Source organism: Phaethon aethereus (assembly GCF_964289735.1).
Source record: "Phaethon aethereus genome assembly, chromosome: 19".
Taxonomy (NCBI): domain Eukaryota; kingdom Metazoa; phylum Chordata; class Aves; order Phaethontiformes; family Phaethontidae; genus Phaethon; species Phaethon aethereus.
In genome coordinates this window covers 5,511,728-5,537,598 of record NC_138595.1, presented here as the reverse complement: position 1 = coordinate 5,537,598, position 25,871 = coordinate 5,511,728, and the positions used below count along the sequence as shown (strand labels likewise).

The 25,871-nt window shown below is 67.2% G+C and overlaps 3 protein-coding genes across 3 annotated transcripts in view; 1 reads left to right on the top strand and 2 right to left on the bottom strand.

Annotated features, from left to right (window-relative positions):
* Positions 1 to 3,132, bottom strand: part of SEZ6 (seizure related 6 homolog) — a gene marked incomplete at its 3' end in the record, with an annotated part of 14,125 nt that extends 10,993 nt beyond the window's left edge. Inside the window, exon 1 of the mRNA XM_082008731.1 lies at positions 2,943 to 3,132. Coding sequence (XP_081864857.1) covers positions 2,943 to 3,009 — 67 coding nt within the window. The 5' untranslated portion in view covers positions 3,010 to 3,132. The remainder of the gene's footprint in view (positions 1 to 2,942) is intronic.
* Positions 3,133 to 7,039: 3,907 nt separating this feature from the next.
* Positions 7,040 to 9,714, top strand: PIPOX (pipecolic acid and sarcosine oxidase; the record flags this gene model as incomplete). Its single annotated transcript, XM_082008487.1, has 8 exons — positions 7,040 to 7,457; positions 7,788 to 7,936; positions 8,377 to 8,578; positions 8,657 to 8,839; positions 8,902 to 9,054; positions 9,121 to 9,279; positions 9,415 to 9,490; positions 9,584 to 9,714. The coding sequence occupies exons 1-8, from the start codon at positions 7,332 to 7,334 to the stop codon at positions 9,712 to 9,714; spliced, it is 1,179 nt and encodes a 392-aa protein (XP_081864613.1). The 5' UTR covers positions 7,040 to 7,331.
* A 2,484-nt stretch (positions 9,715 to 12,198) lies between these two features.
* The window catches only part of MYO18A (myosin XVIIIA), a gene marked incomplete at its 5' end in the record, with an annotated part of 32,067 nt that continues 18,394 nt past the window's right edge, over positions 12,199 to 25,871 (bottom strand). Inside the window, 23 exons of the mRNA XM_082008730.1 lie at positions 12,199 to 13,784; positions 14,759 to 14,881; positions 16,458 to 16,502; positions 17,345 to 17,484; positions 17,566 to 17,751; positions 18,415 to 18,552; positions 18,793 to 18,876; positions 18,979 to 19,095; positions 19,273 to 19,386; positions 19,482 to 19,628; positions 19,740 to 19,844; positions 20,161 to 20,271; positions 20,565 to 20,765; positions 20,843 to 20,966; positions 22,061 to 22,215; positions 22,380 to 22,507; positions 22,635 to 22,746; positions 22,824 to 22,943; positions 23,050 to 23,139; positions 23,998 to 24,141; positions 24,590 to 24,718; positions 24,998 to 25,063; positions 25,159 to 25,268. Of these exons, the coding sequence (XP_081864856.1) occupies positions 12,611 to 13,784; positions 14,759 to 14,881; positions 16,458 to 16,502; positions 17,345 to 17,484; positions 17,566 to 17,751; positions 18,415 to 18,552; positions 18,793 to 18,876; positions 18,979 to 19,095; positions 19,273 to 19,386; positions 19,482 to 19,628; positions 19,740 to 19,844; positions 20,161 to 20,271; positions 20,565 to 20,765; positions 20,843 to 20,966; positions 22,061 to 22,215; positions 22,380 to 22,507; positions 22,635 to 22,746; positions 22,824 to 22,943; positions 23,050 to 23,139; positions 23,998 to 24,141; positions 24,590 to 24,718; positions 24,998 to 25,063; positions 25,159 to 25,268 (3,863 nt within the window). The 3' untranslated portion in view covers positions 12,199 to 12,610. The remainder of the gene's footprint in view (positions 13,785 to 14,758; positions 14,882 to 16,457; positions 16,503 to 17,344; positions 17,485 to 17,565; positions 17,752 to 18,414; positions 18,553 to 18,792; positions 18,877 to 18,978; positions 19,096 to 19,272; positions 19,387 to 19,481; positions 19,629 to 19,739; positions 19,845 to 20,160; positions 20,272 to 20,564; positions 20,766 to 20,842; positions 20,967 to 22,060; positions 22,216 to 22,379; positions 22,508 to 22,634; positions 22,747 to 22,823; positions 22,944 to 23,049; positions 23,140 to 23,997; positions 24,142 to 24,589; positions 24,719 to 24,997; positions 25,064 to 25,158; positions 25,269 to 25,871) is intronic.

Genomic DNA, 25,871 nt, shown 5'->3' with positions numbered 1-25,871 from the left:
GCGGGCCAGCAGGGAGCTGGGCAGATGGAGACACCCCAGGCTGCCTCCGACAGGTTTAGGCAGCCCCTTTGCCCACCCAAGGGTGCCCGTGGCAGGAGAGGTGCCTGTGCCCCGGCTGGTCCTGTCTCCCCGGCAGCTGGAGGAGGGGATGCCGCTGCTCCCGAGCTGCTGCCTGCGACCGGAGGGAATCCATTACCTCCCTGGTTATAGGCAGCTTTCAAAGGCAATCTTTCAATTGTGCGCATTTAAAGAATTGATTGGAGGCGAAATTATCCTCTCCCGCCGGAGCCGCTGGAGACACAACTTCATCCGCCTCCCCCGGGGCCTGCCTGAGCTCGTGGGGGGCCCGGCAGCCCGGGGTCAGCCCCGGCCCCTACCCTGGCACGCCGGGAGACGCAGCCCTGGCGAGGCCCGTGCCAGTCCGGGGCTCCCACGGGCAGCACGGGGGGTCCCTCCGCTGCTCCGCAATGGGCCTGAGGGTGTCCTTGCCGTGCCCTTGCCCAGGCGCCTTTGCACCCTGTTTCCCCCGTGCCCCGGCTGCTCCGGCTCTGCCCAGCGACTGCGCAAAGCCCGGGGCCGGCAGCCCTGCCTGGCACAGCACCGCGTGCCGAATCCGTCCCCGCTGGCGCTAGCCCGCAGCCGGTCCTGGGGGACCAGGCTCCCAGGGGGACGGTGGAGGCGGCCGGCCCAGCCTGCGCCCTGCGTCGCCGCGGGGCAGCCCTGCCCTCCCGCCCTCCGGCTTAAGAGCATTATCCAGATAATCCTGGCCTGGCGGCACGGCAGCGCGGTGGTGATGAACTCCTCCGAGGCACACAGGGGACAAGCGCACACGCCATTAATTACTGTAGCAGCCGTCTGCTTCCTTCCCTGGCCCCCTCCTCGCACCGAGACCCCTGACCAGCGCCCACATCCCCAGGGATTCATGTCCCGCAGATACATCATGCCCGTGGGCACGGTGCATCCAGCTGATGCTGGACGGCGTGGCACAGCTCGTGGGGACACAGCCAGGCCCCGTGCCCCCCGTCACGACCCGTGCTGCTTCCCATTACCCCAGGCTGCCAGGACCCCAAATTACAAGGAGCTCCCTTCAGTGTGGCAAAGATGACCCCCCCAAAAAAACAGGCCTGCCACGGCTTTGGAGAGCTGTGGAGAGGGGAGGCAGTGGGGCAGGGTGGATGAAGCTGTGCCCAGCACCATACCCCCCGGCTGCACCAGTGCTGTGGGGCAGACAGCCCGCTTTCTGCTGGGGCAAACCCCTGTTGGCACTGGGGATGGAGCTGCCCCACAGCTGGGACAGGCCTGCACAGGGTGACAGAGAAAGACAGGATCAGGCCCTGCATTGCCACCACCCAGGGGGCATCGCCAATCCCCCCAGCCTGGGTGAGGGGTCCAGGACCCCCATCCCCATGTCCCCCAGACCCATGGCACATCCCCACCATGCACCAGCCCATCGATGATAAGTCAAGGCCACAGTGACACCAAGCGTGGTACTGCTGCATGGAAATCGGGGTGCTGGGCTGGGAGCCCTGCCTGATGGGGGTCAGGGAGCCCCACAGGCAGCTCCCAGCACACGGGGGGGCACAGGGTAGATGGGACCCCATGACTCCCAGCCCTGGAAAGAGCTTGGCACCTCCCAGGGCATCCCTACCTCTAACACTCTGGAAATGCACATGCAGTTTAATTAACTTTATTGATATTCAGAAATTAGGGGACTGACTAGAGGTAATTGCTCATTAGAAATCATTAAACTGACACAGTAAGCACCAGCCTCCCTTGGGGGAAGTCTTCCCTGCCCAGGGCCCTGCTCCCAGGACAGACCCAGGGACACAGACCCCCCTCCAGCCTTGCTGCCCCCCAGCAGGGCAGGAGACAGGGGTGCCATGGCCTTACCCCACTTGCTGACCTGCAGAGCATCCCCCATACGCCCTCCCCAGTAAGAGGGCTGTGGCAGCAACCCTGGGTGGCAGAGCGAGACGGGAATAGGAGCGGGCACAGGGCCACGGCACCCTTCCCCGGCTGGGCTCGGCTGCCAGATGGGGAGTTTATGTAACTCCCTGCACGGCTGCTGCCTGCAGCTCGGCTGAGCCGTGCGGGCAGCCTGCGTCCCGCTGCCTGCACCCCACCGGACGCCCGCCCGCTCCTCACCCTGTGCACGCTGCCCACCATCAGCATGGCGGTGGTGGACTGGGGTGCCCCAAGCCCCGGCGGGTGCCCCCCAAAGCCCCGGCGGGTCCCCAATTCTGGTTTCTGGGGCAGTGGAGCCACAAGGCGTCGAGGCAGCCCGTGCCCCGTGGGTGGCAGAGCCAACGAGCTGAGCTGGGTGTTGGCTGCTCTCCTTGGGAAGGACCAACACTCCCACCCCTGCATCTCCCCGATGTCCTCCCGGAGCCCGAAGGGTCACCCCAACCGTGGCGCGGGTGGGGGGGAAGAGCCCCGGACCCCAACACCCCCAAGCCCCAAGGTAGGGACCCCACGGAGGGACTGGCTCGCAGCCCACAGCCGGGCGTAGCTGGCCGGGGGTGGCTCGAAGGGCTCGGCAGTCGGTGAAGCGGGTGCCGCCGGGTGGTGCCGTGCCTGCCCAGCCCCCGGTGCAGCGGTGCCCCCCCCCCGCCGGTAATGCCGGCAGAGGGGCGGTCGCCCGAGCCCGCCGGGGGCGGCGTTGCACCAGGCCGGCTGCAAACGGCTCTGCGCGCCCCCGGCGGCTCCTGCGCCCCGCGCCACCGGGGCGGGAGTGGGGGGGAGGATAACGGGGAGGGATTCTCGCTTCACCGGGAGGGAATGGCGGGAGCGGCCCCGCCACACCGGGGGCGAGCGCAAGTTGGCAAAGTTTGGCGGCGACGGAGCGGGGCTGGGGGGGGCCACCGGTACCGGGGGTGGTTGGTGTGTATGGGGGGAGGGGGTGGCCGAGGCGGGGGGCGACCGGGGCCGGTACCGGCGCTTACCGTGGGCCGGTGCGCGGAGCAGGGCGGCGAGGAGCGGCAGGAGCAGGGCGGGCGGCGGCGGGCCCATGGCCGGCGGCGGTCAGCACCGCGGACAGCTCCGCGCTGCGGGCACGGCCGCGCCGTAACGCTCCGAGTGCGGCGCCCGCCAATCCCGGGGCCGGGGCTGGGGCTGGAGGGGGGGGCCCTCCCCGCCTTCCCCCTCCCGCCGTAACGCTTCGAGTGCGGCGCCCGCCAATCCTGCAGGCTGGGAAAGGGGGGGGTTGGGGGGGGCTCCTCCCTGCCACCCCTCCCCCCACGCCGTAACTCTCCGAGTGCGGCGCCTGCCAATGCTGGGAGCTGAAGGCTGGGGGAGGGGGATCGCCGCCTCCCCGAATACCGGCGTCCACCCGGGCTGGGGAAGCCACCGCGGGCCGCGGGAAAGGTCCTCAGCGCCCATCCCATCATATCCTGCCTCCCTCCATTGCCAGAGCCCCACATTGCCCTCCGGACATGCAGCCCAGCCTCAGGGACCCCCAGCTGCCCTTCCCCATCCCTAAATAGCCCCATTTAGGGGGCTGGGCTCATCATTCCCCCAGCAGGGAAACCTGGGCCCCGGGCAGCCCCGGCAGCTGGGCACAGCGCAAAGAGGGCGAAGGGCCAACACCCGCTCCCCAGCCCCCCGGCTCGGGGTGCCGCTCCCCCGGAGGGCCAGACGGTGGGGGGCAGCCAGCCCTGCAGCAGGCAGATGGTGTTGGCACCAGCACTCGGCCACTCCGCGCTGGCTGCCGGACGGCTCTTGCGTGTGTTAAAAATAAAAAAACCTCAGCCCTTTGTTTAATAACCCCCTCCCCATCTCCATGAAAGCCCAGATGGCTTCGCCTCTCTGCGCTGACGCCGTGCGCAGCACGGATCCCCCGCAGCCCGGCCAGCCCGGCTGCAAGCACGGCCCACGCAACCATCGCCGGGTGGGTTTTTATTTTAATCCGAGGCCCTGCTTTGCCGACACGCACCGCTCCCGCCACGGAGAACCGCAAACCACGCGCGGCACGGCTCGGCACGGGGAGGATAGAGCAACAGCCAGCCCCACAGCACGGGCTGCGTGCCGCCAGCCCCACAGCCCAGCCCGTACGCCACCAGCCCCACGGCTGCGGTGGGAGCAGGGCAGGCAGCGACGCCGTGGTCCTCGTGGCAGGGGGGCTGCGGTGCAGGCGGGGGCAGCCGGAGCTCCCGCAAAGCACTTTCAGCGCTAAACCCAAAACTTTGATCCACAGTAGCTCCATCAATGTTTAATGCACCAAAGCCCTGGAAGACGAGCATTTTGAGGCCAAACTGAAGTTTCTAATACTATGATATTCAAATAATTCTAATCCGCGTGACGCTTCCCCAGGCACGTACCTGGACTGCTGATGAGGGGCTGCCTTCGGCGGCTGTTGGCTTTGACACAAAGCAAACAAGCCCGCTGCAGACGCCTTCAAAGCGTCAGGGCTGGCGAGGGCCGGCGCGGCAAATGGGGGCGAGCACAGCCAGAGCCGGCACGCCGCGGCCGGGCAGGGAGGACGCTGCACTCCCCGGAGCCACGCGGCCTCGGCTCCCCGGGGAGCGACGTTGCTCCCTAATTCTTTTTTAAGTGCTGGCTTGCACTTGCTGGAGGATGAGGCCAGCGCAGCCCGGCACAAAGCGCTTGCATGGTTGATGATGGGCTTTTGGGAAACTTCAGCCGCCATCCCAGGGTGCAGTGGGTGCAGCAGGCGCAGCAGGTGCAGCAGGTGCAGCAGGTGCAGTGGGTGCAGCAGTTGCTGTGGGTGCAGTGGGTGCAGCGGGTGCAGCAGTTGCTGTGGGTGCAGTGGGCGCAGCGGGTGCATTGGGCACAGCAGGTGCAGTGGGTGCAGCGGGTGCAGCGGGTGCAGCAGGTGCAGCAGCTGCTGTGGGTGCAGCGGGTGCAGCAGGTGCGGCAGGTGCAGTGGGTGCAGCAGTTGCTGCGGGCGCAGTGGGTGCAGCGGGTGCAGCAGATGCAGCGGGTGCAGCGGGTGCAGCGAGCACAGCGGGTGCAGTGGGTGCAGTGGGTGCAGCGGGTGCAGCAGGCACAGCAGGTGCAGCGGGCGCAGTGGGTGCAGCGGATGCAGCGGGTGCAGCGGGTGCAGCGAGCACAGCGGGTGCAGTGGGCACAGTGGGTGCAGCGGGTGCAGCGGGTGCAGCAGGCACAGCGGGTGCAGTGGGCGCAGTGTGTGCAGCGGGTGCAGCGGGTGCAGCGGGCGCAGAGCTCAGCAGGCAGCCAGCCGCTGCTGAGCCCTGCCTGGCTTTGGCCAAAGCTCCTCATTCCCAGTTTCTCCAGCCCCACATGGATCTGAGCCGGGGCGGCTCCCGCAGCCCGCGTCAGGCTGCTCCCCAAACCCCCATCACAGCCCCCCGCCACCCCCGAGCTTTCCCACCCTCCCAAGCAGCCAGCCCGCGCAGCTCTCGGTGCAGCTCTCCTGACCCATGCCAGCTGCTTCGGGAAACGGATTTCTTGCTGCCATGAGCGTTGCCTCCAGTTAATTTAAGCACAGGTCAAGAGGACGACGGCGGGGGTGCCGGCGACCGTGCGTAGGGCTTGGGGGGCCCCCCCAGAACTCATCCCGAGACAAGAGGCTATGCAGCTGCTTTCTGGGGCCTTGGGGTGCAGACCTCGCCGAAGCCGGGGATCACCCTGGTTGGGGTCATCTGTGCAATGAAAACGATGGCCCGAGGGGTCCCGCAGAGCCCTGGGGACGGTTGCTGGTGCCGGAGGGGGCGACCGTGCCTTCCAGTGCCGGCGACCGTCCCCGCACCCCACTGATGGCCTCCCCAGCTTTGTAGCAGCACGAGTGAGGCTTTTCCTGCCCGATCTTATTAACACGCCGTTAACGGGAGAGGAGTTCGTTTTTGCCATTTAACATTTCACGGATAATTAATTATTCTTCATCTTCCCAGCAAAAAAAGGAAGAGCAGGTAGAGGGGCTGTTCAAAGCAAAAAAAAAGCAAGCTGAAACCCGGGGAAATTGGTGAATTATTTGTAACATCAAAGGCGAGGGAGGATGTGCTGATTTAATGGGGCACCGCAGGATGCAGAGCCCTGGGTGTTGCGGTGATGCTGAGACCGGCATGCCCTCGTTGCATTAGTGGCCCTGGGCAGTGGCGTAGGTGAGGGGCCCGGGGGGGAGCGTGGCCTTCGCCTGTGCTCCCCATCCACCTCCTCCCACCGCCCCATCGCTGCCAGCTGCCAGTTCTGCCTTTGCACGACGCTGGGGCATCCCCCTGACCCGGCTGGGCACCGCGTCCGGGGGGGGGCTGGAAATCCGCCCCCCCCCGGCCCGGCGTGGGCCTCCCGCGTTCCTCAGCGCTTTATCCATCACCGGAGGCGAGTGGCAAAATAAATAATTATATTTAACATTTCATAATAACGACAATTAACCAGTAAATAATGCCTTTTACACCACAAAAGCCAGAGTAAATTAATTCCCCTAATTAGCTGTCAGGCGGCACGGGGCAGTGGCGGCAGCAGGCAGAACTGGCAGCCCCTGCCTGCATCGTCCCACATACCAATGCATCGCTGGGTGTCCCCAAACCTCAAATCCCACCCCAAAATTCTGCCGTCTTTACAAAATCGACCGTGGCCGGCGGGACACGGGGCTCCACGCTGCATCCCAGCGGCTCCGGCGAGCCCTAAATCACACCTATCTCCCGATAAGAAAAACAACAGCAGCAAAAGACGGCAACAAAATAGTTTATGGCCGTAATAAATTGTGCCGGAGGAAAAAAAAAAGCTGCTTGCCGTGAAAGCAAGCGGAGGGTTTCCCATCGGCACACGAATGGGAGCGTTACCGAGCCCCCGTCCCGCTGCAGCCGGAGCCGGCAAGGGAGGGAAAGGGGGATTTATTGGAGACAATTTTCCGCCAGATTTATCCCGCGCGGTCGCTCTGATCTCGCCGGCGGTGCTGGGGGGCCGGGGGAGGTCACTGCGGGGCGGGTGAAGGTGACGGGGGGTGGTTGGAGTTGGGGGGCCGGTCTTGGTGGTCCCTGTGCCAGGGCTGGGGCAAGCGGAGGGCACCGTGTGCTGCGTGCCAAGCGGGATAAAAGTACCCGTCAGCAGCAGTGCGGGGGCGGCCGGGGAGGGAGGGGGCCGAACCCCCGGTGCCGCCGGCTCTGCCGTCGCCACCGGACGAGCTGCCTTCCCTGTCAGGACCGGGTGCCGGCGCTGGCAGGGAACGGGGTCGCTTGTGCCCAGCCAGCACCAAGAGGTGGGAAGGATGCGGCCCCCGCGTGCCCTCGCCGCCCCCGCAGGGGCCGGAGGGCGGCCAAGGCTCCACCGCCGGCTCGGCTCGGCCGGACTCTGCCCCGTCCCTCCCCTTGGCTCAGCTCCTGGCTGCCCGGGGGACGGGGACGAGGACGGACATGGCCGCCCCGAGCCAGCCCCGTCAGACCAGCTACGATGCCATCGTCATCGGGGCCGGCATCCAGGGCTCCTTCACCGCCTACCACCTGGCCCGGCGGCACAGGGACACCCTCCTGCTGGAGCAGGTACCAGCGGCCCCAGACCCGCCGTGGCCCCGTCCCGCCGTGGCCCCGTCCCCAACGTGCCGGGGCGTTCGCCTGCAGACCCGGCTGCCCTCCGCCGCGGCACGCAGCGGAGCCGCCGCCGGCACCCCTGGTCCCCAGTGCCGCGCCCTCGCGCCCCCAGCGCAGCACCCCCGTCCGCGGGGCCAGCGCCCCCGTGTCCCGCCGTTTCCCGGCGCCGCGGCGGGCGGGGCGGCCCGCGTCCCCAGGGGCACCGCGCCGGTGCACGTGGGGCCGGCAGGGTTGGGGGATGCCGGTGGCCACGATCACCCCCCTGTCCCCCCTGCCCCGCAGTTCATCCTGCCCCACTCGCGGGGCAGCTCGCACGGGCAGAGCCGCATCACGCGCAGCGCCTACCCCCGGGCACCCTACGCCCGCATGATGCCCGACAGCTTCCGCCTCTGGCAGCGGCTGGAGGCCGAGGCCGGCACCAGCCTCTACAGGTGACGGGGACGGGGACGCAGCCCCCGCCGGGCACCATCCCCTCCCCGCGGGGCCGGGCTGGGGGCTGTGGCCGCCGTCGGGGTGCAGCCCTGGGCGGGATGAGGCCATCCTGGCGGGCAGCCATCAGCTCCGGATGATTTACGGGGCTCCGTAACGGAAGCGCCGTTAAGGAAATGAGCATCTAAACGATCCCCGCCGCCAGGGTCGGGGCTGACGGCGTTGCTGTATTTGGTGGGGCGAGTGTGATGCCGGCGTCCAGACCCTCCCCGTGCATCACCCCACGCTCCCTGCCCGCGTCACCCAGCGTCCTGCCGCGGAGTGCCCCGGCACCAGGGCGCGGCACCTCACCGGTGCTGCTGTGCCTCGGTTTCCCCCAGGGGCAAAGCAAGGGGGGGTCCGCGCGGGGAAGGGGAGAGCTGACATGGCTGCTGGGGCGCAGGCGGACGGGGCTGGTGGTGCTGGGGCCGGCGGGTGACCCGGAGCTGGAGGGCTGCCGGCGCAGCCTGGGCGCCGACCAGGTCCTCGACGCCGTGGCACTGGCCCAACGCTTCCCCGGCCTCCGGCTCCACGCCGGCGAGGTGGCCGTGTGGGATGGCACCGGTGGGGTGCTCTTCGCTGACCGGGCGCTGCGGGCGGTGCAGGTGGGTGCCGCCAAGGGGACAGGATGGGGGTCTGCTGGCTCTGCACCCCAGCCACCTCTCATCACCATCCCCACCCAGGATGTCTTTCGCCGGCACGGGGGCACCCTGCGGGATGGCGAGAAGGTGCTGCGCATTGAACCCGGGGCCGTGCTCACCGTCACCACCTCTGCCGGGGTGTACCGAGCCCCCCAGCTCATCATCGCGGCCGGAGCCTGGACCGGTGCCCTCGTGGCACCCCTGGGACTCCGCCTGCCGCTGCAGGTAAGGGTTGGCGGCACCGCGGGGCAGCCCTGCTGCGGCCAGGGCTAACGCAGTGACCCCAGCCCCTGCGCGTCGACGTCTGCTACTGGAGGGAGAAGGAGCCGGGGAGCCCCGGTGCGGGCAGAGCCGATCCCTGCTTCATGGCCCTGGGGCTGAGCCGAGCCCCCCACGGCATCTACGGGCTGCCGGCCCTCGAGTACCCGGGGCTGGTCAAGGTGAGCGTGGCACAGCAGTGCTGGGGGGATGCCCCAGCCAGCCCCCCCTGACCGGCTGCCCCCCAGGTGTGCTACCACCACGGCAGCCCCACCGACCCCGAGGTGCGGGACCGGGCTCCCCCAGGTGCCTCCCGCCCCAACGTCGCCCTCCTGAGCAGCTTCATCAGCAGCCACCTGCCCCGGCTGGAGCCCCGGCCGGCCGTGGTGGAGACCTGCCTCTACACGGTGAGACACCCCCAGGAGCGGCACCCAGGTGTGCGGGCTCCCAGCCCCTCCCCCGCCCCAAGGTGGTCCTTGCCACTCCCACCCCCACCCCGAGAGGACCCATGGCCCCGCACCCTCACACCGTGGCTCCCCCAGAACACCCCGGACGGAGACTTCATCCTGGGCCGGCACCCCAAGTTCAGCAACATCACCATCGGGGCTGGCTTCTCAGGTAGGCGAGGGCACCCGGCACCCCCCGGCACCCCAGAACTGGCTGGGGCCCTGGGGGTGGCTGCGACCCTCAGCCGCCCCCTCCTCCCCACAGGCCATGGGTTCAAGCTGGCGCCGGTGGTGGGGAAGCTGCTGTGCGAGCTGAGCCTGGGCGAGGAGCCGTCCCACAGCACGGCCCCCTTCGCCATCACCCGCTTCCCCGGCGTGCTCCGGCCCGCGCTGTAGGTGCAGGCGCCCGCTGTGCCCGCACGGCCTCGCGCTGGCCTGCGGCTGCATCCCCGTGTCTTACAGCCCAGTGTGCCGGCATCCCCGCATCCCCGCTTGTCTCCATCTCCCTGCGTCCCGGTGCCCCAATGCGCTGCAACACCAGCACCCCTCCACCCCCATCATCCCAGCACCCTGTGTCCCTACATCCCAGCATTCTGCCTCCCCACATCCCAGCATCCTGGTACCCTGCCTCCCTGCATCCCAGCATTCCCATATTCCTGCATCCCAGCATCCCCCATGCCATGCGGTGCCAAGCTGTCTCTGCCGAGCACCCGCTCCCCGGAAACAAATTAAGGAGCTTTGTCAGCCTCATGAAGATGGAGCTGGAACAGCGCGGAGAGACACACTCGCTTAGGAGTCAAGTTAAATGTTTTAATGTTAAATGTGCCATTTTATTATCATTAGATCGCTCCCACTTAATGAAAGCGCATTAGCGCAGCGTGGCTTTATGGCAGCGAGCGCCGAGCTTGGCCCATTTGTTTCCAAGAGGTGGAGGGGAAAAGGATCCAATGGCCTGGTTTGCCGGGGTCCCAGGGGTGCGGGGGGCCCTGGGGCCGGCAAGGGGCGGGCGGGGGGCAGCACCCAGCCCAGGCCAGTGGGTGCCGGAGCCGAGGCCGAGCCACGTGCCGTGCAGGCGGCCGGCGATGCACATCATCATCTCCTCCGCATTAAATAATTAACACCGGCAGGCAGAGGGCTCCCATCCCTGCTGCTCATCTGCATATTTATGAAGATTGATAAATGATTCAGTGCCAGCACCCACGAGGGATATCTCCCCCCTCCCCATCACCCATGGGTGCAGCGGGCTCAGGGAAGGGGCTGCGCTTGGCCCCTCCATGCAGCCCTGGATTCTTGCCGGAGCTGGATCCGTCCCGCCAGCCCCCCCCCCCTCAAACAAACACCCTCCCGAAATGGGGTGACCCCCCCCGGCACGCGGAGCAGGCAGCAGCCACTGTCACCAGCCAGAAATGACGTTTATTTTCATACTGAAAGTAAAGGGGGAAGGGGGAGACGCACAGCTGGGCTAGTGCAAAACAACCAGGCAGGGGTGGGGGGCCGGGGGGGCGGTGACAACCCGGGGGGCGCCTGGGAGCCCGTCCCCACATCCCCTTCCCGGCTGCGGGGCGGCTGCTCCCCGGGGCCCGGCCAGCGAGAGACGTCTTTGGCTCAACTAAAAGGGGCTCGAGAGGACAGGGGGGTGCCCGGGGGGGGAGTTTAAGTTATAAAATAAGGAGCCAGCAGGCACTGAGGAACAAACCCCCGGTGCCGGCGCTGCCGCCGAGGACAGACGGGGGTGGGGGCGGCACGGGGGCCGCAGCCAGCGAGCCGGCCGGGCTGCTCCCCCCACGGCCAGGGCTGGGGGGCGGCTGCATGTCGTGTGTCCCCCCCACCCCGGTGCAGAAGAAATACCGGCTGCCCGGGGCGGCCCCGCGGAGCTGAGTGTTTCTGAGGCGACGGGAAAGGGGGGGGGGGCTAGGCAGGGGTCTCGGCGGTCCGGCTCTCTGCCTCGCTGGCGCTGGGGGAGCTGCGGGAGGAGCGGCGTGGGCTTTCCCCGGCGTCCTGCTCCTCGTCCCATCTGTCGCAGGCGAAGGGGTGCCGGGAGCCTGGGGGGCTGCGCGGGAGAGAGAGGGGTTAGCGGGAGTCTGGGGGTGCCATGCCCCAGCGCGCTGCAGCCCTCCCCTCCGGCTGCACCGGGAGCCGCAGCGAGCCGGCGCGCTGGCAGCTGGCTCAGCGGGGCCTCGTTCGCCTCCTTTTTTATTATTTCTGAGATATTTGGGGCACGCTCTGCTGCAGCCGACTCCTCGCTGGGCTGAGCCGAGCCCCTGCTCTGCAGCGGGGCCGAGCCGAGCCTGCCCCGCGGCCGCAGCCCCCACAAGCACCCAGCACCACCCACTCGGAAAACCATCCCGGAAAAACACCCACCATCCACGTGGCCGTGGATGCAAACACCGGCGCTCGTGGACATCACCGCCTAAAGGTCCCGGTCGCACCAGAGCCCACGGCTGGGGTGCAGAAACACCCCCTTCCCCAGCCCCAGGACAGGCAGCAGGCAGCCTGACCACAACATTTCCAAAAGGCGATTTTTTCCCCCCTTCTCCAGCCTTTTCTCCCATTCAAGCTGTTGGAAAGGATCGAACCTGCTCTGAAATCGCTGCTGGTGAGCCCCGGCACACCCTCTCCTCCGCCACCAACCAGGCTACAAGAGGCCCCAAACCCGGTGGGGTGAAGCCGCTTGCACCCCAAATCCCCGCAGGATGGGTGCAGGCACCTTACCCGGCGCAGGGCAGCAGGGTGCGGCTGCCCTGAGAAACACCTCCAAGCACCAACCACCCACCCAGCTCCCCGCCGTGGGTGCTGCCTCCCCCCGCGCTCACACACGGCAGCGGGTGCGTGTTAGTACTCGCCCTGCTCCTCCCCACCACCTTTGGGACCTGCTGCCATCCCCCGGGGCGGCGAATCCCCCGGGGCAAGCGGGGATGCCGCGCCACCAGGCAAATTTCCCGAAGGAATAAATTCAGCTGCATCCTGGCCGGTGGCTGGGGAGCCGGGAAGGGATTCGCGCTTCCCAGCGTCCCGCAGCCGCTAATCCCGAACACGCTGCATCCTGGCAGCACAGGCAGCTGCCGGTCCTGCCACGGCCGTGCTGGGGATGCTCTCCACAGCCGGAGATGCGTTGGGGATGCCCCGCAGCACCCCAAAAGCAGGGCTGGCTGCAGGCGCAGCGGGGTGCCCAGCCCGGGGTACCCGGTGGAGGTGGGCTCCGTGCCCGCAGCTGGGCGAGGGTTAGGGTGAGCGGTTAGTGGCACACGGGGAGGCTCATGCTGCGCGGCACACACCGCTCCCACCTCCTGCCTCAGTCGCTCTCGGGCCGGTACAGGTACTTCATCATCAGGCTGTCGACCCGCTTCTTCCGCCGCTTCTCCTCCTTCTTGCCCCGGCTGGGGTGTCCCGGCTCCTCGCCCCCCACCACCCGCGGGCCCTTCTTGATGCTGGAGGTGCTGCGGCAGGAGCCAGTGGAGCCGGAGGAGGAATCGGAGGAGGAATCGGACGAGGAACCCGAGTCAGACGATGACTGCTGCTGCTTCTTCTTCTTCTTCTTGGATTTCTTCTTGGCCTTCTTGGCGTGCTTCTTGGCACTCTTCTTCTTCCGCTCCTCCTCTTCCTCAGAGGAGCCCGAGCTGCTGCGGTGCCGGCCGGCACGCCGGGAGAAGTCAAGGGCGGACGCGGAGCGACGGAGGCTGCCGGGGGGGCGGTCGGCGGCGCCCAGAGGGGCCGCGCTCCGCACGCTCCGCACGCTCCGTCTGTCGTCCCCCGAGTCGGCATCGGGGCTGGAGCAGCCCCCGGCCCGCAGCGGGCGGTAGCTCAGCACCTCCTGGATGGCAGCTTCCAGGTCAGGGTCAAGGTAGGAGCGGTGCCCCACGGGGCGGGCGTCCCCAGGACCCCCCTCCTCAGAGGCGGCACTGCGGGGCCGGGGGGGCACAGAGAAGCTGCGGCCCAGGGGGGGCTGCCCACGGGACCCCTCATCCGCCTCCTCCATGCGGCTGCGGGCCAGGGAGAGCCGCGACTCCGGGCGACCCTCAGGGCCCCCGCGCCGGCTCCGCAAGCTCCCGGGGCTGGAGAGGGCGAAGCTCAGCACCGAGCACCCCTCGTCCCCCTCGTCCCCATCCTCCAGCCCGCGCCAGGAGGCAGAGGAGGCCCGGCTCACCGGGGCGGAGGCGACGGAGGCTTTCTCGCCGTCGGCGGCCGAGAGGGACCAACGCTTGCCCAGCCCTTGCCGAGCCCGGCCACTGGCGTCGGCGAAGGCGCGGGCGATGACAGCCGCCCGGTCCTCGGGCTCACTGCCCCGGGCTGCCCTACGGGCGGCGCGCTCGGGGGAAGGCGGTCGCTCGCCAAGCGCGCTGAAGAGAGTCTGCTCGTCCCCATGGCCACCTATGGAGTCTTTGAGGCCCGGCCGCTTCCTATAGCTGAGGCAGCTCAACACCGACACCGGCCGCTCCTCGCCCTCGGGACCTTCCGGCGGGGCTGACCTGTGCCGGCAGCACCGCGGCCCCACGCACGCACCGGGGAGACAAGAGAGAGATGGAGATGAGTGGGCGAGGCAGGGGCAGCGCGGCGGCGAGGCAGCCTCGGTAATTTGCGTCAGCGGGAAATAGCATCGTGGAAAAATGTCATGTAAATGGGGGAATTGTTCTAGCCCGGCACTTTGATTCCCCTTTAAAGTGCGGCGTTCAATTTATTTCATTGTCGGCTACCTGGAGCCGCTGCACTTGATTCCCAACTTCAGAAAAGATGGAATTATCTCCAATAACAAAATGTTTTACATCTGCACCGCTGAATAAATTAAACCAATTAAGAAAAACCGGCTCAGATCTTTCCCCCCTGCTTGCCAGAGCGGGGAGCCCCCCGGGACTCCCAGGGCCCTGCTAGGAAATCGGGTTTGGATAAAAGGACTCCGCTCTCGGCAGGCGAGTGCCTTCCCCGTGCAGCGGGGCTGTGTGCCCCAGCCCCACGCTGGCCCTGCACCGTGGGGGCACCCGCGCGTGTCCCCCCCCTCCGCCGGGACTGCCGGGGGCTGTGCTGGCAGCCGGCGTTTGCCGAGAGGCGAGGGAAGGTGATGGAGCTGCAAACAAGGGGAGGATGGAGGGGGGGACCCAGCCCCAGAGCGGGGGGGATGATGCACGGGGCTGGAGCCCACCGCCGCGACCCCCTGGGCAGGCAGAAGGGTTGGGGGCTGCAGATGCCCATGCACCTCCGGGGTGGGCCCCCGTGCTGCAGGTGGAATGATGGGGAGGGGGACATGGGGTTCCCCTTGTGTGGGGACAACGGAGACCGAGTCACTCACCAGCATTAACCCTTCCCTGGCCGGCCTCACAAGCACCGGGCGGCAGCACAGCACCCGGAATGCCACATCCCACGGGTGCCCACCCCGCACCTCGGCCGTCCCCCGGCACAGCCCACCGCGTCCGCTGCCAGCCATCCCTGTGCCCAGCCCTGCACCCACCTGCCGCCCTTCAGGCTGCCGTCATCCGAGAGCGCTTTGGAGGAGCCTTTGTTCTTGGAGAGCCAGGACTTCACCCCGTCCACGCGCTCCTCCAGCTCCGAGTCCACGTCCGAGTCGCCGTCACTGCCGGAGGAGCGGGTCGAGGCGGGAGAAAGCAAGAGGTGAGCATGGGGTGGTGAGGTTTTGGGTGCCGGGGAGGTGAAATTGCACTGGTGGGTGCTGACCCCCCCCCCAGCACCTACTGTCTGTGCACTCCAGCATGGGCTGAAATTGGTCCCACGGTCCTGCTCCATCTCCCCCCGCACAACCCGCATGCATACGGCTCAACCTGCGGGCTAGGGGCTCCCCGAAGCCACGCACCCTCTGGACCCCCAAACCACCCCCCTGCCCAGCCAAGGGGCTCCTGCACCCCCTGTCCGATGTCCCCCCTGTCCGATGTCCCCCCTGCCACTGTACGGCTCCGGGGCTGGAAAACAAGACAGCGGGGCCGGCGTCGGGGCAGCAAGAGGCAGCAGGCAGGGCACGGCTCCAGCAACACGGGAGATTTCCAGCTCCGGGGCTGGGAAGGAAATAAGTGGGTTCATTTTATAGGGCACCGTCGAGTGCCAAATTACAGCGAGGAAGAGCGATGTTGATGGCCCTGGGTAAACAGGAGTTTAGCAGGCAGAACAGAAACGACTCCGGCAAGGCGGGCGCAGGAGCGCGGTGGGCAGATTTACAGCCCTGCCGTGCCAGAGAGCCCCTGATTTACATCCTGGCGTAAAAAAAAGCCCTATCTGGCTTAAACCATCTAATTTATAACGGCTGTTCGTAACCATATTGATTGCCTTTAGAAAGAAGGTGCCGTATGCATTGCAAAATCCATTCCTCCACGTTAAAAGCATCCCCGCATAAATCTCCCTTAATACCTAACTGCTTACGGCTTTCATTAGGGTTATGGCAGCACCGGCGGGATCTATAAGGAAATCGAAGCGGCACGGCCCCCTCTCTCCCCACCCTGCCGCCGGCCGGCAAGACGCGCGGGCTCCCACCGAGCCGCTGCCAGGGAAGGGATATATCATATCATCTTAAACGGCCGTTTTATCCGCCCGGCTTTGGGCTCGTTCCCTGCCTGGGGACAGCAGCAGACGGCACGGGGGACGGGCTGGGATAGACCCTGAATATGAATCCTCCTCATTAAATTCAAAGCAACGAGCCGCACTCCATCACGTGCGTCTCCCTCCCCTGCAATACATCCAGGCAACGCTCAGCTTGAAATAAAAAAAACCAACAAAAAACACACAACGACAACAAAAAAACCCCCGACGAGCCCCGTAAACAAACTCTGGGGGCAGCTGAGGTTTTATAACCAGCGGAATTAAACTCCGTGTCAAACGCAATTTATGTCTGGGCGAGCGTGCCGTTAGTTAAGCGGGACCCGGGTCGCGGGGGAGCGACCGTGGTGGGGGATATTAATTGTGCGTGGCAGCGGGGCTCCGACGCCGCCCCACGCCGATGCGCTCATCGTCAGCCGTGGTGGAGCATCACCCCCCGCCCTGGTCCGGGGGCTCGTGCCCGTCCCCCCGCGTGCGATGCGGTTATGGCCGTGCCGTGGGTGCTGTTAGGGCATGCGGAGGTGGGCCAGCGGCATGCGGGGCCCCGGCCCGTGGGGGTGAGATGGGGGTTAGGGGAGGGGGGCAAGGAAAGAGGAGCTCCTCACAGTTTACTCTTTCTTTTCTGATACTTTGCCACCATGTCCTGCAAACTGGGAAGGGTTGGGGAGGTCGGGGGGGAGAAACACAACAGAAAGGAAATCAAATGAAAGGAAAAAATAAGAGCAAGCGGGTGGGGGACGAACGGGTGGTGGGGGCAAATTAAATGGTGGAGAAGGGCTGGGGGAGGGAGATGTGGCTGCTCTGCACCCCTGGTGCGGAGCTGCACCCGGCTGGATCCCAGCGTCCCGGGCCAGGCTGAATCCCAGCGTCCCGGGTCGGGCTGGATCCCAGCGTCCCGGGCCAGGCTGGGTCCCAGCGTCCCGGGTCGGGCTGGATCCCAGCGTCCCGGGTCGGGCTGGGTCCCAGCGTCCCGGGTCGGGCTGGGTCCCAGCGTCCCGGGTCGGGCTGGGTCCCAGCGTCCCGGGTCGGGCTGGGTCCCAGCGTCCCGGGCCGGGCTGGGTCCCAGCGTCCCGGGTCGGGCTGGATCCCAGCGTCCCGGGTCGGGCTGGGTCCCAGCGTCCCGGGCCGGGCTGGATCCCAGCGTCCCAGACCTCCTGCCAGCCTGCGCTGCCCTGGCTCCTGGGTCTGCCCGGGCTGTTGCCAGCCAGCCGGCGCGGCCTTGGCTGCATTTCGGGCACCTCGGCAAGCCCGTGAAGCTGCACGGGGGCTGTAGGTGGAGGGAGGGGTGGATGCGCGGATGCACGGACTGACGCGCAACACATGGATGGATGGATGCACGTGTGCGTGATGCCTGGCTGGACGGAGGGACAGGCGGCACCCTGCCAGGGCCGGGCAGAGCCAAGGGGTCCCTGTGGCATTCCAGAAGCGGCAAGGAGAAGCGGTGAGCCCCGGTGACGTGCCCCGCGCGGGAGCCAGGCCCAGGCGCGCTCACCTGTTGATGAGGTCCTCGTTGCTGTCGCTCTCCATCTCATCCTCGATGGCCGCCTGCAGGTCCCCAATGCGCTTGAAGGCCAGCTTCAGGTCCGACTGCAGGCTCTGGTTAGCGGCTTCCAGGCTCTCCAGGTCCATCTCCTGCGGGGAGGGAGCGGGGTGAGCCGGGTACCCCCGGGAAACCCCCCACTCCCCTGCCCGGCCCCGTCACAGGTGCCTCACCAGCTCGTGCTTCTTGCGGCTGGCCTCTGCCTCCTTCTTGGCCAGCTCGCCCATCTCCTCTTTGACGTCGCGGAGCTGCCGCTGCAGCCGCTTGTTCTGCTCCTTCTCCCGGTTCTCGGCAGCCGCACGCTGGTCCCGCTCCTCCGTCAGCTTCTCCATGTTCTCCTTCAGCCGCGTGGCCAGGCTCTGCGGAGCGGCGGGCACGGGGTCACCCCGGGCCCCTCCACGGACCCCCCACCCTGCAGCAGCACCCACCGAGGGCTCACACGAGGACGGTTCCCTTGCGAATTTACACAAGGAGATGGAGGAGAAACCAGCCCCAGGGCCGGGGAAGGGACAGAACAACCACGGGGACTTTGCTGAATTGGAAAAATAGATTTAACTGTGTGTGAAGTAATTACAGCGTGTAACGTGGGGAAAAAATAGCTCCCATTCTTCCCCAGCCGCTGAGCCAGCCGCTGCATATTTATGGCCCCGACAGAGAGAGCGGGGAAGGGAAATAACAGCTAGGAAAATATTAAGAGGAGAGCTAAGCTGCTCCGCTCCCCCGGCAGAGCTGCAAACACAGAATATAAAGCAGGCTGCGCTTAGCGGGGCCGGGAGAGTCTATAATTTCCCTAACTCAATGCAGGGAAATAGCAGCACTTTGCTGGGCTGGGCGGTGGATTATTGTTACCGGCGCTTGCAGGGAGCTTTCCCTGCGGGCTGCCGGCAGGGGAGGGCTGCCGTCTGGGGGGTCCCCGCGAGGGGATATTGGGGATGCGCTCGGTGGACCCCCTGGGCATCTTCGCGTCACGATCCCATTGCATCCCGGTCCCAGCCGGAGCGGAGGGATTGCCCGGCGCCTACCTCCAGGCGTTTGACTTGCGTCCGCTCAAACTCCAGCCTGGTCTCCAGCTCGCGGATCTTGGCTTCTTGCCGGCTCACCAGTGACTTGTCCACCATGGATTGCTCCAGGAACTCCAGCTGGCTCTGCAGGCCTTGCAGCTGCAGGGGGGGCACAGCCTCAGCCTCGACCACCACCGCCCCAGCCCCACGCCACGCCGCCCCGGAGCGGAGCTGCCGGCCGCACTGCTCCCAGCCCAACGGAGAACTCCCCATGGGACTGCTCTGCACCCCAAAGGGTGCAGGGCCCCCCCGCAGTGCGGGCAGCGGGTCTCTGGGTGCCCCCTTGCCCCCCAGCTTCACTCAGTGTGCAAGCCTGTGCCCGATGTCGGTGCTCCCCACCTTCTCCTGCAGCTCCTGCTTCTCCTTGCTGACCTCCTCCAGCTGTGCCTGGAGGTCGTTCATCTGCGCCAGGTCCCGGGACGCCTGTGGGACACAGCGGGGCCGTCAGCGGGGACCTCACTGCACCGGCTCCACGAGGGGCGTTACGGGGGGGCAGGGGGGCCGCAGCTGCCGTTCCCCCCTCACCTGGGCCACAGCTGCCTTGTGCTTCTTCATCAGCTCGTTCATGTCCTCCTGGTCCTCCTCCAGCCGGCTCTGCACCTCATTCTTCTCCCGCTGCAGCCGGCTCAGCTGCTCCTCCAGCTGCGGGGAGCCGCCCACGTCTCCCGCTGCACCCCGGGAGCGGAGCACCCACCCCCCAAAACCACCCCGACGGCACGGGGTCACCCTGCCGGCACGCACGGCACCGGTGGGGGTGTCCCCCAGGGTGCAGGTGGGGCACGGCCCCGTCACGGTGCATCGCACCCCGAAAATACTTACTGCTGCCTTGGCCTTGGCGAGGTCATCGATCTGCAGGTGGAGGTCTTCGATCTCCACCTCCATCGACTTGCGGGCCTTGACAGCGGCTGCGCAGGTGAACTCCGACTCCTCCAGCTGTGGGGACACGGCTCAGCTCCCGGCAGGGGGACGGGGACACCCCATGTCCCTCAAGGGCTGCAGTTTTTGGGGGGGGGGGGCTGGATGCACACCTGGTTCTTGAGCTGGGCGATCTCTCTCTTGCTGGGCGCGTTGTTCTTCAAGTGGTCCAGCATGATCTGCGCGTCAGCCAGCAGCGCCTTCGTCCTCTTCAGGTCCCGGCGCAGGCGCTTTTCCGTCTCGAAGTCCCGCTGGTTGGCCTGTGGCAGGGGGGACCATGCCAGGGGACCGTGCCGGCGGGGCACCCACCCTGCCACAGCCCCCTCGGGGTCCCTGAAGCGAGGCGCATGCCTGGCTGCCCTGCGTCCCACCTGCTCGCTGACCGCGGATAACTTGCTCTCCAGCTCACGTTTCTCTCTCAGCACCTTCTGCTTGTCCTCGTACTCCTCCTCCAGCTGCACCTCCATCTGCTTCAGCTGGGGAACAGCCCGGGCAGCCGGTCAGGGCGGCGGGAGGGGGCTGGGACCACCCGCCACGTGTCCCCGCATACTGGGGACACCGTGTGACCCCACTGGCCGGGTGTTTGCGCAACCAGAGGTGCAAAGCCCGGCGTGCGCTGGCCCGGGCGGCAGAGGGACCGGTTGGACCTGCCAGGCCAGTGGAGCCGGGCCGGGGCCGCGTGGGAGCCGGGCGCTGCGTGATGGTGCCCGGCTGGCAGCTCCCGGCACCTGTCCGGGGCACAGGGACGCATCCTGGCCCGCCCTGGGCAGAGGGGCTGCAGCCAAGCCCTACCTTCTTCTGGCACGACTGCCGGATCTCCTCCACCTCCTCATCGCGGCTCTCCACCTCCTTGGCATGGGTCTGCCGCAGCCGCTCCATCTCCATCTCCAGCCGCAGCTTGGCCTGCAAATGGGGGGACGCGGTCAGAGCGGAGGGGACGCGAGTACCCCTCGCGCCAGTCCCCGGGTGCCGCTCACCCAGAAGAGCCCCCGGTCCGAGGCTGGCCGGGCCGCCCGCCCCACGGCAACTTGCCGGGCCATGGCACAGAGGGCCGGGAGCCGCGTCGGCAGCGGCAGTGCCTGGCCCCACGCCGGGCTGAGGGCAACCGCCTCCGCTTCCCCGGCAAGCCCGGCCCATGTAATAACAGCCCTGCACGAAACCACCCCACCCAGAAACCTCGCCCCTCCCCGCCGTACCTGCTCCAGCATCTGGATGGTCCCAGCCTGCTCGTCCAGTTCCTCCTCCTGGTCTTTGACCTTCGCCTCCAGGTCCCTCAGCTGCTTCTTCACCTTGGCCAGGGAGGCCTCGTCCTTCGACTCCTGGGAGGAGATGTCCTGCAGCTCGGCCTCCAGCGTCTCTGCCTTCTGCGTCAGCCCCGCGATGTCCGAGTCCTTGTCCTGCCGAGAGCGGGGTCACCGTCAGCCCGGGGCGCCCGCCGGTCGGGGGTCTGGGGAGAGGACCGGAGGCCGCTCACCTCCAGCAGCTGCTTGAGGCCGAAGACCTCGGCTACCAGCACATCCTTCTCGCGGCTCAGCTTCTCCCGCTGCAGCCTCTCCCGCTGCGCCTCCTCGTGCGCCTGCGAGAGCTCGCTGTCGAACCTGGGTGGGGAGAGCGGGGCGGGCACTCACCCCCTGCCGCGGGCACCAGGGATGGGTCCCCAGCCCCACGCCACCGGCACCAAGCGTCCCCACCCCATGGCAGCAGGCACCGGGAAGGGCGGTGTGCTGCCAAGTCCTCGTTCGAAACACGCTGTTGATGAGCCTTTAATTGCCAGCACGGCAGCATGGAGCCATTTGGAGAAATTCCTCCCGATGCCTTTGCTCGGCGGCTAATGGAGAGCGCGGTGCCTGCAGCGCAGCCCCAGCAGCCGCCCCGTGGGGCCGGCACGTGCCGGTGGGGGCCACAGCTGCTAATGGCACCCTCGGAGGGGCCATGACGCACAGGGTGTCTCCAGCAGAGACGGAGCTGGCTCCCGCAGCCCGGTGCCACGGTCCCACACGGGATGGCACCAGCGCCGTCCCTGGAGGGGAGACGAGCCCCCGGCGGGGGAGTCCTTGGCGCAGCCTGGAGCTGGGCAGCACCGGGACAGCCTCTCCCAGTGCCCCTGGGATAGGATCAGCCAGAATTGCTCCAAAATCGCTGCCTTTGGGGCTTGGAAAACAACCCTGCGCTTGAGTTTGTGACCTGCATTAAACACCTCGGCAGCTAATCCCCATTTTTACTCGCGCTGGGTAATAAACAGCTGCATTAGCACAGACTCCAATCCGCGGAAATTGAAATTAATTAGATTGGATTCTCTCGCTGTATTTGTGTGTGTGATCATTACCATAATGAGATGAAAGCGTCCCTGCTGCTTAATAACGTTAGCAAACTTCGGGGCTGGGAGAGGGGACGGGATGAGAGCAAGTGCCGAGCAGAACCGCAGGGCACGAGCAGCCTCCACCATGGGGCACGGCCCCACAGGGAGGGACCACTCGGCTCCAGGCCCCCCAAAAGGACATCAGGGTCCCCCCCATAATGAACACACCCGACCTGGGCAGCCCCATCCTGCTGGAGACACCTCAGCCAAGTGGGAGCTGGTGAAGCGCCCAAATCGCTGCTAAAATGGTAATGCCACTTTGCAGGAGGCTCGCCGCGCCGCGAGGATGCCGTCCCGCCCGCGTCCCCTCCGCCGCCGGCGTGCGGTCCCCACCTCCGCTGCTTCTTCTCCAGGTCATGGTTGCGTCCTTGCTGGCCCTCGAGGTGCAGCTTGGTGTCCTGCAGCTCCGCGGCCAGGCGCTGGCACTTCTTCTTCAGCTGCTGCAGCGCCCGCTGGCTCTCCTCGCCGTCTGCCTGCAGGTCTGTCAACTGCGGGCAGGAGCAGGCAGGGCGGTGAGGGCCCCGGGAAGCCGCCGCATCCCCGCTGCCCTGGCCGTGCGCTCCCTCAGCTCCGAGCAGGCAGCGGCTGCCCACACCCTGCCTGTCCCCATGCTGAGGGGACCGGGGGGTCGCCGGGGCTGAGCCCCACTCACCCTCCGCTCCAGCTGCCTCTTGCCCTGCTGCTCCACCTCCAGCTTGTCCTCCAGCTCCTGCTGCAGCCGTTTCTTGGTGAAGTCGATCTCCCGCACCGCTCGCTCGTATTTCAGCCGCCATTCGCCGCCTGCACGGGGAAATGGGGTCACTGAGGGGCTGCGGCGGTGGGGTGGGGCCACTGGAGGGGGGCACGGTGCTGCGAGCACGGGGCACCCAGGCTGTGCCGGCGGTGAGCCTGGGAGGCAGGACGGTACCTGAATCATCGTCGTCGAGCTCCCCGTTGAGCTCGGCCGCCCGGATGAGCCGAGCCTCCATCACCTCCATCTCCATCGACTCCATCTGCTTCTTCAGAGCATCATACTTGGCCTGGGAGGCGACACGGCCGCGGTGAGCACCGGGGGGCGGCCGGGGGACGCCGCGAGCCCAGGGAGAGGCGCGTCTACCTGCAGATCCTTCATCTCCTTCTCGGCACGCAGCCTCTCGGCCGTCTCGGCGTCCAGCAGCTGGGAGGCCGACTCGCCGGTGTTTCGCTCGTCTGTCAGCTCCGACGTCAGCTCTGTGATCTGGGGTGTAGGGGAGCGGGACCGTGGGCTGGGGCAGGTGCCGGGGCAGGCGCCGGGGCAGACCGGCACGGCACCGCTCCCCCTCCCGGTGCCGGCAAGGACCTACCCTGCTCTCCAGGCGGTCGCTGTTGAGCCGGAGCTCGTTACGCTCCTTCTCCACCTTCTCGAGTTTGCTCTTCAGCTGCTGGATCTCTTCCTGCAACAGAGCGGGCGGTGAGGGAGGGGGCAGGCGCAAGGGGAGGAGGTTGGCAGGCAGGAGCCTGGCAGGTCTCCGCACCCCCTCAGCCCCCCCCCAGCACTGGGTGGGCAGGGTGGGGGCTCCCCGGAGCGGGGGCCGCTCTCCCCTGCCAAGGGCCGGGCAGGGACTTTCCCCAAGCTGCCGGGCCGCCCTGCCAACTCCAACCCCATAAATGGTGCCGAAACGCCAGGCAGCCCCAGCAAAGACGGAGAGGGGTCTCGCACCCCCCAGGAGAGGGGTGGGAGTAAACCCACCCGCCAGCAGCTCGCCGAAGGGTTTGGGTGCACCCAGCCCAGGTGGGGAGGGAGGGGGACCACCGGCCAGCACCGGGGAGGCGTGCCCGGCTGCCAGCTTTGAGCACGTCTTTCTCTCCCGTGCTCCGGTCCCAGTGCCGGCTGTGGGGGCGGGAGGGGGCCCAGGTGTCCCCACCCCGGGCGCCCGTCCTCGGCAGGTCGGGGTGAAAGCTGAGCCAGGCAGCGGCGCCGTGCCGGGCGGGCTCGGCGGGGGCACGAGTGTCTGGTTGCGAGCGCGGCACGGAGCCCCCGCGTACGCCTCTCGGCACACGGTTTCATTTCCATTCTCCACGCCTTGTAATTGGGCTCATGCAACAGCCGGCTCTCGGGATGCTAATGACATTATTCGCAAACTAGGGAGCAATTGGAGCCTGGCGCTGATGGGGCACGGGGCAGCCGCGGTCCTGCAGCCCACCCTACCATGGGGTCCTGCAGCCCACCCCCCTGCAGGATGGTGGGCTCCCATCAATGCTCCCCCGAGCCCACCCTGCCCCATCCGGCCTCCCCCAGCAGAGATACCCACGTCTTTGCCGCGGATCTGGTCCTCGGTGAGCTGCACCTCGATGAGGGGCCGCACGGTGGTGAAGAGCTTCCACCAGGGCCAGCCCTTCACCCCCTTGTTCTTCTTGATGTTCTTCTGCACGCAGCGGATGGCCAAGTCCTGGATCTGCACGGGGCGCGGCGTCAGCACGGGGTGCCGCCGGCGGGGCAGGCGCGCGCTCAGCGCCGCTGCCAGCACCCCGCCATGCTCCCCTTCGTTAGCATTTGGGCTAATTGTGCCTGGCTTATCTACTGTTTGATTCCCTCCAGCCCCTCCAAGTGCTAATCTTGCAGAAGGCAAGGCGCTGCCGAGACGCCTATTTTACACCCTCTTTAATAATAAAAGCAGGAGCCGATACGCCTCTTCATCCCGCCGCGGTGATGCCCAGTGCCCTCCCCGCCGGTTCCCCCCGGCCGCCCGGTTCCCCCCGGCCCCCCACAGCTCCCCACGGCTGGGCGGGCGCGGGGGAGGCGGGAGGAGGAGGTGCTGGCCCAGGCGCGGCAGAAAGGCTGCGCTGCCCATTTTAGGCGAAATTGTGCGGCGGAGCGGGGAGGGGAGAGCGGCTGGGACGAACCTTCCTCTTCTTGAACTGCTGCCGTGCCAGGAAGCCCCTGCACGCTGCCTGGAAGAGGGTGATGTTCCTGCTGGTCTGCGCGTCCCGCTGCTCCTCCAGCCTGGCCAGCGACCCAGCCCGGAAAAACACCTGCGGGAGGGGAGCGGGGCGAGATGCCGACGGGCGCCGGCATCCCTCCGGCCACGCCGTGCCACCCTCCTGCCGCACCGGCTGGTGGGGACGCGGCTCTCCCCGCCGCAGCCACGGGTCCTGTCCCGCCATGGGGGTTGTATCCCCCAGGCACGAGGAATGCCGTCGGCGGGAGCAAACAGTGCTGCCCTTGTGCTGCCCCGCCGCGCCGTGCCAAGCTGTGCCGCCCACCCGGCGCACGCCGCCGCCGGCACCCGCAGCCGGTGTCAGGCATCGTACCCGGCTCAAACCCATGTGGTAGCTGCTCTTCTCCAGGTCCAGCGACTCCAGGAGCTCCTCCACCGCCTGCGGGGAGGGAGAGGTGTCGGGGCCAGGCTGGCAGCACCCCGGGGTGCAGCGGACCCCGGACCGCAGCACTGGCCCCGGCATGGGATGCGTACCCGCTTCTCATCCACCACGATGTAGTTGCGCCCGTGCTTTTTGGTCAGGTGGGGGGCCAGGACATCAAAGCGCCGCCTGAATTCCGCAAACACCATGTGGTCAGGGTACCCTGGGGGAACAAGGGAGAGCGGGGCTGCAGGGACAGCCAGGATGCCCGGGGGATGGCCGGGGACAGTGCCATGTGCCCTGACTTGCTGGGGCCCATCCTTTGGGAGAGCTGATGGGGCCACCCCACGTGGCACAAGCTTCCCACGGGGCCAGGCACAGCTGGAGTGCTCCAACCCTCCCCAGGAGGTTTTCCTTGGCCGTGTCCTCCAGCAATTTTGGCTGGGATCTGGGGAGAAAGTGGCCAAATCCCGCCTGGGGGGAGCGTGGGGACACGTGTCTCGCCTGTGCAAGCAAACAGGCCCCGCTCCGGCTCCGCTCTGAGCCGCAGCCAACTTCTGCATCAGGCTCGCAGTGCTGAGCCTCCACATCTTAATTAACAATGGGGTATTGACGGGGACGCTGAGCGCGGCACAGCCGGCTGGCCACGGCCGTCGATCCAGGAGGTGTGCGGGCAGCATCGATTTCCGATCGCGGCAGGAAGGGTCCGGCCTCCAGGCAATAAAACCTCGGCTGAGCAGCCGGCCACACGTATCGATAAATGCTTTGCTGAGCACGACCCGGAGTCCCTCGCCCCAGCGGGACAGGGGCTGGCTGCCAGCGGGAG